This window comes from Ranitomeya imitator, chromosome 3, assembly GCF_032444005.1.
Source record: "Ranitomeya imitator isolate aRanImi1 chromosome 3, aRanImi1.pri, whole genome shotgun sequence".
Taxonomy (NCBI): domain Eukaryota; kingdom Metazoa; phylum Chordata; class Amphibia; order Anura; family Dendrobatidae; genus Ranitomeya; species Ranitomeya imitator.
In genome coordinates this window covers 299759406-299772210 of record NC_091284.1, presented here as the reverse complement: position 1 = coordinate 299772210, position 12805 = coordinate 299759406, and the positions used below count along the sequence as shown (strand labels likewise).

At 43.8% G+C, this 12805-nt stretch overlaps 1 protein-coding gene across 11 annotated transcripts in view; it reads left to right on the top strand.

Moving 5' to 3' along the window:
* Positions 1-12805, top strand: part of SPDEF (SAM pointed domain containing ETS transcription factor) — a 1047406-nt gene that overhangs the window by 208136 nt on the left and 826465 nt on the right. For all 11 annotated transcript variants that reach the window (XM_069756552.1, XM_069756555.1, XM_069756553.1 and 8 more), the window contains exon 2: positions 4831-5232. In XM_069756552.1, the coding sequence (XP_069612653.1) occupies positions 4857-5232 (376 nt within the window). In that variant the 5' untranslated portion in view covers positions 4831-4856. The remainder of the gene's footprint in view (positions 1-4830; positions 5233-12805) is intronic.

Below are 12805 nucleotides of genomic sequence, written 5' to 3'. Positions count from 1 at the left end.
TGATACCCCATATGTGGTGGGAGAACCACCATTTGGGTGCATGGCAGAGTTCGGAAGGAAAGGATCGCTGTTTGGAGTGCAGACTTAGATGGATTGGTCTGAAGGCGTAAGTTTGCATTTGCAGAGCCCCTGATGTACTTAAACAGTAGAAACCCCCCACAAGTGACCCCATATTGGAAACTAGACCCCTCAAGGAACTTATCTAGATGTGTTGTGAGAACTTTGAACCCCCAAGTGTTTCACTACAGTTTATAATGCAGAGCCGTGAAAATAAAAAATCATTTTTTCCCACAAAAATGATTTTTTAGCCCCCCACAATTTTATTTTCCCAAGGGTAACAGGAGAAATTAGACACCAAAAGTTGTTGTCCAATTTGTACTGAGTATACTGATATCCCATATATTGGGGTAAAAGCCTGTTTGGGCGCACGGAAGTGCTCTGAAGGGAAGAAGCACTGTTTTACTTTTTCAACTCAGAATTGGCTGGAATTGAGATCGGACGCCATGTCGCATTTGGAGAGCCCCTGATGTGCCTAAACAATGGAAACCCCCCAATTCTAACTGAAACCCTAACCCAAACACACCTCTAACCCTAATCCCAGCCCTAACCATAACCCTAACCACACCCCTAACCTGAACATGCCCCTAACCCTAACCCCAACACACCCCTAAACCTAATCCCAACCCTAACCACACCCCTAACTCCAACACACCCCTAGCCCTAATCCCAACCATAACCCTAACTACCCCCAACCCATAAATGTAATCCAAACCCTATCCCTAACTTTAGCCCCAACCCTAATTGTAGCCCTAACCCTAACTTTAGCCCCAGCTCTAACTATAGCCCTAACCCTAACTTTAGCCCCAACCCTAACCCTAACTGTAGCCCCAACCCTAACCCTAACTGTAGCCCCAACCCTAAATGTAGCCCTAACCCTAACTTTAGCCCCAACCATAACCCTAACTTTAGCCCCAACCCTAATCCTAACCCTAATGGGAAAATGGAAATAAATACATTTTTTAATTTTAGTATTTTTCCCTAACTAAGGGGGTGATGAAGGGGGGGTTTGATTTATTATTTATAGAGTTTTTTAGCGGATTTTTATGATGGGCAGCTGTCACACACTAAAAGATGCTTTTTATTGCAAAAAATAGTTTTTGTGTCCCCACTAGTGTTTCGCATTCCGATACTGCAAATATCGGGTATCGGCCGATATTTGCGGTATCGGAATTCCGATTTCCGATTTTATTGCAAAAATTTTTTTTGTGATACCACATTCTGAGGGCTATAATTTTTCCATATTTTGGTCCACAGAGTCATGTGAAGTTTTGTTTTCTGCAGGACGAGTTGACGTTTTTATTGGTACCATTTTTGGGCACATGACATTTTTTGATCGCTTTTTATTCCGATTTTTGTGAGGCAGTGTATGACCAAAAACCAGCTATTCATGAGTTTCTTTGGGGGGGGGGGGCGTTTATACTGTTCCACGTTTGGTAAAATTGATAAATCAGTTTTATTCTTCGGGTCAGTACGATTACAGGGATACCTCATTTATATCATTTTTTAATGTTTTGGCGCATTTATACGATAAAAACAATTTTATATCAAATAATTATTTTTGCATCGCTTTATTCTGAGGACTATAACTTTTTTATTTTTTTCGCTGATAATGCTGTATGGCAGCTCATTTTTTGCAAGACAAGATGACATTTTCAGCAGTACCATGGTTATTTATATCCGTCTTTTTGATCGCGTGTTATTCCACTTTTTTTGGTGGTATGATAATAAAGCGTTGTTTTTTGCCTCGGTTTTTTTTTACAGTGTTCACTGAATGGGTTAACAAGTGGGACAGTTTTATAAGTCGGGTTGTTACGGATGAGGCAATACTAAATATGTGTACTTTTATTGTTTTTTTAATTTAGATAAAAGAAATGTATTTATTGGAACAATTATATTTTTTTCTTTATGTAGGATTTTTTTTAATTTTTTTACATATGTAAATATTTTTTTTTACTTTAGAACATTGCCCCAGGGGGGGGGACATCATGTTATATTGTCAGATCACTGATCTGACACTTTGCACAGCAATGTGTCAGATCAGCGATCTGACAGGCAGCAGGCAGTGCTGCAGGCTGGCAAGCACCTGCTTTGAGCAGGCGCTTGCAAACCACCTCCCTGCAGGACCCAGAAGGAGCCCCACGGCCATTTTGGATCTGGGGCCTGCAGGGAGGAGACGCTCAGTGCCGGATGTCAGCTGTAATAATCAGCTGACACACGGTGGCGATCGGTCGTGCTCCCCCCGTGAGCCAGGCCATTCTCATATGACGTATTATCCCGTACCTGGCAATTAAGTCCCAGGTCACCTCGACAGGATAGTACATCAAATGGGATTAAGGGGTTAAGGAGTAAGAAAACTCAGTTGCGGCCCACAGCAATCGTCCCTGTGACATCTTCAAGTGACCCTGCTCGTAGCACCACTTGAAGGGGGTCACAGGGCATTTCAGATACTGTGCAATTTGGATACATGCGGTTGCGACACACATAGTGACACAGAATCCCCTATGGATGATGATCCCTTTGTCCAGTGTACTATTAGTCCTTAACTCCGTTCTGCCCGACCTGCCCCTGTCTCAACAGCTCCTGTTGGTATGAGGAACCTTCTATTTGGCATAACAGCTTCCCTGAAGCCCACCATCCTTCCCTTTCGCTGAGACCCTGCGACATCTACATCCTCATCTACCACCCTACAGTAGTGGCACTCTAAGGCTGGAATCACTCAAGCGTAGAATACGGACGAATGCTATGCGAGAAAGCATTGCATAGCACTCGGACCAGTGTTAATCTATGGGGCAGCTCACATCACCATATTTTTTCTCAGGCGTATTTGACGTGTGTGTAAAATCGCAGCATGCTGCGATTGTACGCGTATATCGTTTGAGACTCGCCAATGCAAGCCTGTTTGTGTGAGAAACTCGGACACCACATGGACCATCCATCTAGATTGCGACAAATACGCACACATTTTCCTCATTTCAGCCCATTGAGCCATTAAAGTCAATGGGGAACATCAGTGAGAAACATAAAGCCATACGCATGTCATACGGATAAATAGGTACGAGAAAGTTGCATCTGACATGCCGTCCCGCACTATAAGGCTCCTCCCAGTCATGGACGGAGTCTCTTCCAACTGTTCCACCCATTTCCTCACATTCTGTTGCAGGGGCAGCAGCCTTTCCTTTGTCCACACCCATTTTGGGCAGGCGCTACTCACAATGGGACATGCCAAGTTTCTTGTTTGATGCCCACGAAAGGCGGCACCATCCTTCATGTTCGCGCCACTGACCATCTTATCTATCTTATTGTCAGTGTTCAGCGCCATAGTTAAGTCACTGTCAGCCACCATCTTCAACGTTTTCATGGCTGTCACCAGTCCACAAATTCTGGGGTTCTACTTAATCAATCTTGTAACGGCAAGGCGGCTTGGTTCCACCCCACCAACTATACCATATGTATCAAGTTGGCACGGGGTGGTAGTCATGGGCGAGTCCGCTAAGGCACAGGCAGTGAGCACCCCGGCCCCCTGCACATGTAAAAACGGACCAAGTCCCAGTCCTTGCAGTACAGTCGGTTACCTTCTTTTCACACTCACTGCAGCCGCTGTGGATGAGGATCCAAGAAAACACCACAGGCACAGTTCTAATCCAATGGGAAAACTTTACTTTACATGAAACAATGCTTCCTGCTCTGTCCCTGCAACTTCCTGAGGCCAGTCAGCATCAGTGGCTCCCATCCAAACTTGAGAGCCACATCAGTCTTTCTGAAGATGGTTCCACGGTACCAGGGTCCGTCCACACTGCCCGAAAGACTGTGGCAGCAGTCTGCGGCAACTTTATCCCCTCGACCAAGTCACCTTCCATTCCTCACTGTGGAGAGTGTCCTGCCCTGGGCAAGCCTGCCCGGGCTCTGCTGCAGAAACAGGAAATTCATGCCCTGTCAGCCTGCTGGACCTGCCCCTTTCTTAACCCCTTCAATCGCTGAGCTAAATTTATGCAATGACCTAGAGTATATCACTCATTACAGGACAATATAAGAACACTGAATAACCACACATAACAGTAATAAAACAGCAATAAACATCAGGGTGCCCCATGGAAACGACACATAACACTTGTGCGACTCTCAGCAGGGAGACTTGGAATGATTTTCCATACGTTTAGTGTGATACCGGCGTAAGATAGATGCTGTTGGAAGATGGCAGGGTATGACAGTTCAGCTTTTAGATTGCTGAGGCCTTCCTATTCATCTGTGTTTTGCTGCAATGACAAAGTAAGTAATTAGCTCTCTTCTGGGGGTCCTAAAAACCCTATCAAACAGTTTATGGTTGCCAGTAATTTAGTTCAGCTAGACCTGGTCACTATGATTCATTGCGCCTGGTATGCTATTTTGTATAATACATTTTTTGACTTGTATTTTGACCACCTGTTTGCTCTATAATTTTGTCTGACCTGATCTCTGTGTATCGATCCTGCATGATTACACTTCTTGCCACCAGGGGTTAAAGGGTAAAGGCCAGGGCAAGCCCTGTGATCTGATAGATGGAGTGGCTTGTACTAATCCTGTCTGTGGAAGCCCTATTAATTTCTTCCAGGCATACATGAACAGGGCGCCTGTGACAATAATACACAGAACATATTGCATATCTGCAGCACTGTATTTTTCTTATTTTAGTAAAGTCAACATGATACCTGCATATTATTTTTAAAACAACAAACCAAAACTTGTGCCATATTATAATAGATAATCATATTCTTTTAATTACTTTTCCTTCAGGTTTTTCAGCATAGAAATACTTCGGAATGGGCAGCAGTGGGACAAACCTTCCCAGTGTTACACACACACACTTGGAGCTACAGGATTCTTCCCTCACTAGCCTAGATAAACCTCTTGAAGAGGGGGCAGCTGGGTACTATGTGCCATTTTGTGACATCTTATACAGTAGTGATGGAGGAAGCTGGGCTCCTAAAAATGTGGTACCAAGTAGTTCCAGAGGTGAAGAGGCAAAAGAACCTGAACAGTGCCCTGTCATAGACAGTCAAGGACTTCACCATGAATTAGAGTACCAAACATCACTACATATTGAAGATCATTCCCTTGAACAAATGCAAACCATGGTAGTGGGAGAAGTATTGAAAGATATTGAAACAGCTTGCAAACTGCTCAATATTTCAGCAGGTGAGTGGTATTTCATGCATAGTGTAATATGTTTACTGATTTGGAAATATTGTTGCTATTAATATGATGCTATAGGTAATTATTCTAATCTGCTATATGGAATATGTGTTATATGGTTTTCTTGGTATATTCTGAATAGTAGTTCAAAGAAGAACTAACTATGGGTTAGCAACTTGCTTACTACTTCCTACAAAAAAGGCATTATAAACTTCTCCACAGCCCTCTTCCAAACCAGAGTGTCATTAAGTGCAATGTCTATTTTTTCTGTGATTAAAATATACTTTCATAAAGTTAGTGTAATGTTACAAAAGCTATTTATTTTCATCCCAATTGTTTTTTAGCAGAGCTTAATTGATAAGAAAACCATTTTGAATATAGGCTAGCACTGCTTTCTTGTCAACCATATTTACATACAGTATGTTTGACAAGAAAGCAGAGCTAGTCTTCCTGCAACCAAACTTTTTTTTGTAGGTGTTAAAGAAAGCCATGACTTTGATGGGATTTTTTACCAGTAGATCTTATCGTTTCTAAAAAAAAAAAAAAAAAAATCACCCACTTTTGAAATGCCTTCACTCACTTTTTCCTATATAACAGCATGTGTAAATAAGGTATGGGAAAGTTTTTTCTGATAAGGGTCCTTTTTTATGTACGTGTGTGTGTGTGTGTATATATATATATATATATATATATATATATATATATATATATATATACATATATATATATATATATATATATATTACATTTGTGCACAAAAGTTTACATACCCCTGCAGAATTTTGGCTTTCTTGGCCTTTTTTCAGAGAATATGAATGACAACACCAAAAAACTTTCTCCACTCATAGTTAGTGGTTGGATGAAGGCATTTATTCTCAAACTACTGTCAGACTCTTGCATCTTTCATCCAGCCACTGACACTTCTGGATTGTGAGTCATGGGGAAAGCAAAAGAATTGTCAGCGGATCTACGGGAAAAGGTAGTTGAATTGTATAAAACAGGAAAGGGATACAAAAAGATATCCAGGAATGAATAATGCCAGTCAGCAATGTTCAAACTGTGATTAACAAATGTAAAAACAGGGGAGCTGTAAAAACAAAACAACGGTCAGGTAGACCAACAAAAATGTTGTCCACAACTGCCAGGAAAATTGTTCAAGATGCAAAGAAATACCCACAAATAACATCAGCTGAAATACAGGATTCTCTGAAAACTAGGGGTGTGGCTGTGGGGCTTGAGAAAAATGGGCTGCATAGTCGAGTCGCCAGAAGAAAATAGTAACATAGTTTTTTTTTTTTTTAAGCTTGAAGGAAGACTTTAAAGGGAACCTGTCACCTGAATTTGGCGGGAATGGTTTTGGGTCATATGGGCGGAGTTTTCGGGTGTTTGATTCACCCTTTCCTTACCCGCTGGCTGCATGCTGGCTGCAATATTGGATTGAAGTTCATTCTCTGTCCTCCATAGTACACGCCTGCACAAGGCAAGATTGCTTTTTCAGTGACAGTTTTGCCCAGTGTTTTACAAATAAGCACATAGTTATACTTATTACTTCTACCCAAATGCATGACCTTACATTTATCCCCATTAAATCTCATTTGCCATTTATCAGCCCAAGCTTCTAGTTTACATAAATCTTCCTGTAATATTAAATTGTCCTCCTCTGTATTAATTACCCTGCAGAGTTTAGTGTTATCTGCAAAAATTGAAATTCTACTCTGTATGCCCCCTACAATATCTACTATATAATTGTCTAAGGGTCACTTCCGTCTGTCTGTCTGTCCTTCTGTCTGTCACGGAAATCCCAAGTCGCTGATTGGTCGCGGTAAAACAGCCACGACCAATCAGCGACCGGCGCAGTCCGATGGCAACATGGCCGCTCCTTCCTCCCCGCAGTCAGTGCCCACTCCGTACTCCCCTCCAGTCAGCACTCACACAGGGTTAATGGCAGCGGTAATGGACCGCGGTGTAACACACTCCATTAACGCTGCTATTAACCCTGTGTGACCAACTTTTTTACTATTGATGCTGCCTATGGCTGGCCAATATACTACGTCACTGGGCAATATACTACGTGGCTGCGCAATATACTACGTAGCTGGGCAATATACTACGTCACTGGGCAATATACTACGTGGCTGCGCAATATACTACGTGGCTGGGCAATATACTACACCACTGGGAAATATACTATGTGACTGGGCAATATAATACGTGGCTGGCCAATATACTACGTGGCTGCGCAATATACTACGTGGCTGGGCAATATACTACGTGGCTGGGCAATATACTACATGGCTGGGCAATATACTACGTGGCTGAGCAATATACTACATGGACATGCATATTCTAGAATACCCGATGCGTTAGAATTGGGCCACCATCTAGTCATTAATAAATATGTTAAAAAGTGAGGTACCCCACTACTAACCGCGACCCAGTCCGAGTGTGCTCCATTAATAACCATCCTTTGTTCCCTATCCCTTAGCCAGTTCTTAACCCACTTACACATATTTTCCATATCCCCATTGCTCTCAATTTATGTATCAACCTTTTGTGTGGCACCGTATCAAAAGCTTTTGAAAAGTCCATATACACAACGTCCACTATGTTTCCTTCATCCAGTCCGGAACTTACCTATTCATAGAAGCTTATCAGAATAGTTTGACAGGAACGGTCCCTAGTAAACCCATTCTGATATTGGGTCATGAGGTTATTCCTCTTCAGATACTCCAGTATAGCATCTCCAGGATTTTGACCCACAGTAGAGGTTAAGCTTACTGGCCTATAATTTTCAAGTTCGGCTTTTGTCCCCTTTTTGAATATTGGCACCACATTTGCTAGACGCCAGTCCTGTGGTATAGACCCTGTTATTATAGTCTTTAAAGATTAAAAATAATGGTCTATCTATCACTGTACTTATTTCCTGTATTACTTGGGGGTATATCCAATTCAGGCCCGGGGATTTGTAAACTTTACAAATTTTTAGACACCACCACTGCACCTCCTGCTGGGTTAAGCAGGTGACATGTAATGGGGAATTTTTGTTATCACTGATCATGTTGTCCGCCATGGATTTTCTTGTATAAATATTATTGAAAAAGTCATTTAGCATATTGGCTTTTTCGTCTTCCTCATCCACCATTTCACCCACACTATTTTTAAGGGGGGCAACACTGTCATTTTTTATTTTCTTACTATTTATGTACAGTACAGACCAAAAGTTTGGACACACCTTTTCATTTAAAGATTTTTCTGTATTTTCATGACTATGAAAATTGTACATTCACACTGAAGGCTTCAAAACTATGAATTAACACATGTGGAATTATATACTTAAGAAATGAGTGTGAAACAACTGTAATTATGTCTTAGGCTGGGTTCACATTGCGTTAATAGCAGCCCGTTCAACACATAGATGAATGGGCTGCTATTAACGCAAGTGTCGGTATTGGCAGTGCGCTAGCGCAGATAGAGCATCTGCTAGCTCTATCTGCGCTAGCGGTCATGGATCCGGAAATGCTGGAGCTCGCGTCTCGGGGTCCGTCACTCAATGACGGCACATCGCTAGCGCACGCCCATTGTGGGCGTGCGCTAGCGATGCGTCCGACTTAGGAGTTAATGGCGGCGTTAGGGACTACATTACCACCGCATTATGCCATGTTGTAACGTAGTCCATCTAACGGACGCCATTAACGCAATGTGAACCTGACACTCCCTAGACCCCTTGGCACAGCCTAAGATCTAACTTCCCCTAAAGACAGAAACAGGAAACCTATCTTGCCTCAGAGAAAATCCCCAAAGGAAAGATAGCCCCCCACAAATATTGACGGTGAGAGGAGAGGGAAATAACATACGCAGAAATTAAATCAGATTTTAGCATAGGAGGCCATGCTAACTAAAAAGAAAGAATAGAACAGAGTACTATGCGGTCAGTATAAAAACACTAGAAAATATCCACCACAGAAAATACGAATCACCACATATGACTAAAGACATGGGGGGTATATCTGCATCTCCAGAGACACAGCTTAGCTTCAAAAAATCCTTCACAGACAAAGCTGAACAAGACAAAAACATGAATATGCACAACACTATAAGGTCCACAGCAGGTGGACAGCAAAAACAAAGCCAGGACTTATCTTTGAAGAAAAGCACAGCAAACTGGAGAGACCAGCAGGGAAGTGAATCCTTCAAAAACAATGGACAACTGGCACTGACTAAAGGATCCAGCAATGCTATATACCCCAGTCAGTTTTGCAATTAGTAGAAACACCTGTCCAATCCTGCAGTCCAGTCACAACTGCATTACCCTCTACAGCCACCGGAGGGAGACCAAAAGCTGAATTCACAACAAGCCACCTTTGCTTTGATGACTGCTTTGCATCTCTCAACCGTTGGAAATTTGCCTATCTGTAGTTTAGTGTCCTTGTAACCCCTCTACTACACATCTTATTAAAGGATACATGAAAACTTATTATTTCTCTGTCCCCCATGATGGCACCACGGAAAGAGGGGATCCGCCCACCAAGGACATGAAACCTACAGATAAAAAGGCGGTACCTCTCTCCCGCATCAGTTTGGTTTCCTGTCCTTGATGGGGAACCTGCAGCAAGTCTCCCCTCAGATCATCATTGGATTCCGGGGCCAGTCAGACCAGTTCAGGCAGCGGGGGTTCCCTGCCTCGGCTGGCTGGGCCACCCAAAGCACCACCGCTGGGATCAGTAGGTCTCTAGGGTGCGCGGGGAGCAGTAGCAGGTGCTGCTGCTCCTATGAAGAATCCTCACAGATCTCCACGTGGGGGCTTCCAAGATGGCACTCCGGGTAAAGCCCGCAACACACCGTGAGGGGTCCTTCCAAGTGTGGAACGCGGCACAGTAATGCACACCTTAACAGCTGCATTATTAAGAAAAATGGCGAAATTCTGGCTTCCTGCGCATAGGATCTTGGGAGCAAGGTAACGCGCATGCGCGGTGACTCGGGCGGCACATTGCATGCTGGGGCGGTCGTGCGCGTGTGCGCACAGGCTTTTTGGCCTTTCCTGAATGGTGCGCGAGCGAAGCAATGCTTGATGGTTCCGACGGGGATGCGCGTGCGGCGTGAACACAGGCGGTCACATTCTATCCGGACCAAAGGAGCATCCCATTCCTCACTTTTCCTTAGCCATCCTTCCTGATAACTGTTGTGAATTCTGTTGTCGGGCTCCCTCCTGTGGTCATGAATGGTACTTCGGCTGGTTCTGTCCATGGACTTCCCCTGGTGGCTGTGGGTGTTTCTGAGTTTCCTTCCACAGGTGACGAGGCTAAGTCGTTAGTGGGCTGCTCTATTTAACTCCACTTAGATCTTTGCCCCATGCCAGCTGTCAATGTTGTACTATTGGTCTTGTTCGCTCCTGGATCATTCTGTTACCTGTTTACTCCAGCAGAAGCTAAGTTCCTCTTTGCTATTTTCCTGTTCGCTATTTTTTCTGTCCAGCTTGCTATTGTGAATATTGCCTTGCTTGCTGGAAGCTCTGGGACGCAGAGGGGGCGCCTCCGCACCGTGAGTCGGTGCGGAAGGTTTTTTTTCCTGCTCACTCTGCGTGGCTTTTTGTAGGTTTTTGTGCTGACCGCAAAGTGACCTTTCCTATCCTCTGTCTGTTCAGTAAGTCGGGCCTCTCTTTGCTAAATCTATTTCATCTCTGTGTTTGTGTTTTCATCTTATCTCACAGTCATTATATGTGGGGGGCTGCATATTCCTTTGGGGAATTTCTCTGAGGCAAGGTAGGCTTTATTTTCTATTTCTAGGGCTAGCTAGTCCTTAGGCTGTGACGAGGCGTATAGGGAGCGTCAGGAGCGCTCCACGGCTATTTCTAGTGTGTGCGATAGGATTAGGGCTTGCGGTCAGCAGAGCTCCCACATCCCAGAGCTTGTCCTGTATGAGTTTAACTATCAGGTCGGGTGCTCCTAACCACCAGGTCACAACAGTACAGCTGGCCCAAAGTATTAATGCATCTCAATAGAGGGATAAGAGAAGTTCTGAGACCATTTTTTTTTCTTTGCAGTGTGTTTTGTCTCTCTTTTCCCCTTTACCTCTGGGTGGTTCAGGACACAGGTGTAAACATGGACATTCAAGGTCTGTCCTCTTGGATGGATAATCTCACTACAAGGGTACAAAACATTCAAGATTTTGTGGTTCAGAATCCGATGTCAGAGCCTAGGATTCCAATTCCTGATTTGTTTTTTGGTGATCTAAGTTCTTGAATTTCAAAAATAATTGTAAATTTTTTCTTGCCTTGAAACCTCGCTCCTCAGGTGACCCTGTTCAACAAGTAAAGATTATTATTTCTTTGTTACGTGGTGACCCTCAAGACTGGGCATTTTCCCTTGTGCCAGGAGATCCGGCATTGTGTGATGTTGATGCATTTTTCCTGGCGCTTGGATTGCTTTATGACGAACCTAATTCAGTGGATCAGGCAGAGAAAATCTTGCTGGCTCTGTGTCAGGGTCAAGATGAAGCGGAGATATATTGTCAGAAGTTTAGAAAGTGGTCTGTGCTCACTCAGTGGAATGAATGTGCCCTGGCAGCAATCTTCAGAAAGAGTCTCTCTGAAGCCCTTAAGGATGTCATGGAGGGATTTCCCATGCCTGCTGGTCTGAATGAGTCTATGTCTTTGGCCATTCAGATCGATCGACGCTTGCGTGAGCGTAAAGCTGTGCACCATTTGGCGGTACTATCTGAGCATGGGCCTGAGCCTATGCAATGTGATAGGACTTTGACCAGAGCTGAATGGCAAGAACACAGACGTCGGAATGGGCTATGTTTTTACTGTGGTGATTCCACTCATGCTATCTCCGATTGTCCTAAGCGCACTAAGCGGTTCGCTAGGTCTGCCACCATTGGTACGGTACAGTCTAAATTTCTATTGTCTGTTACTCTGATTTGCTCATTGTCATCCTATTCTGTTATGGCATTTGTGGATTCAGGCGCTGCCCTGAATTTGATGGACTTGGAGTATGCTAGGCGCTGTGGTTTTTTCTTGGAGCCCTTGCAGTATCCTATTCCATTGAGAGGAATTGATGCTACGCCTTTGGCCAAGAATAAGCCTCAGTACTGGACCCAATTGACCATGTGCATGGCTCCCGCACATCAGGAGGATATTCGCTTTTTGTTGTTGCATAATCTGCATGATGTGGTCGTTTTGGGGTTGCCATGGCTACAGGTTCATAATCCAGTATTGGACTGGAAATCTATGTCTGTGTCCAGCTGGGGTTGCCAGGGGGTACATGGTGATGTTCCTTTTTTGTCAATTTCGTCTTCCACTCCTTCTGAAGTTCCAGAGTTTTTGTCGGATTATCGGGATGTATTTGATGAGCCAAAAGCCAGTGCCCTACCTCCTCATAGGGATTGCGATTGTGCAATTAATTTGATTCCTGGTAGTAAGTTTCCTAAGGGCCGATTGTTCAATTTATCTGTGCCAGAACACGCCGCTATGCGGAGTTATATAAAGGAATCCTTGGAGAAAGGCCATATTCGCCCGTCATCATCACCGTTAGGAGCAGGGTTCTTTTTTGTGGCCAAGAAGGATGGTTCTTTGAGA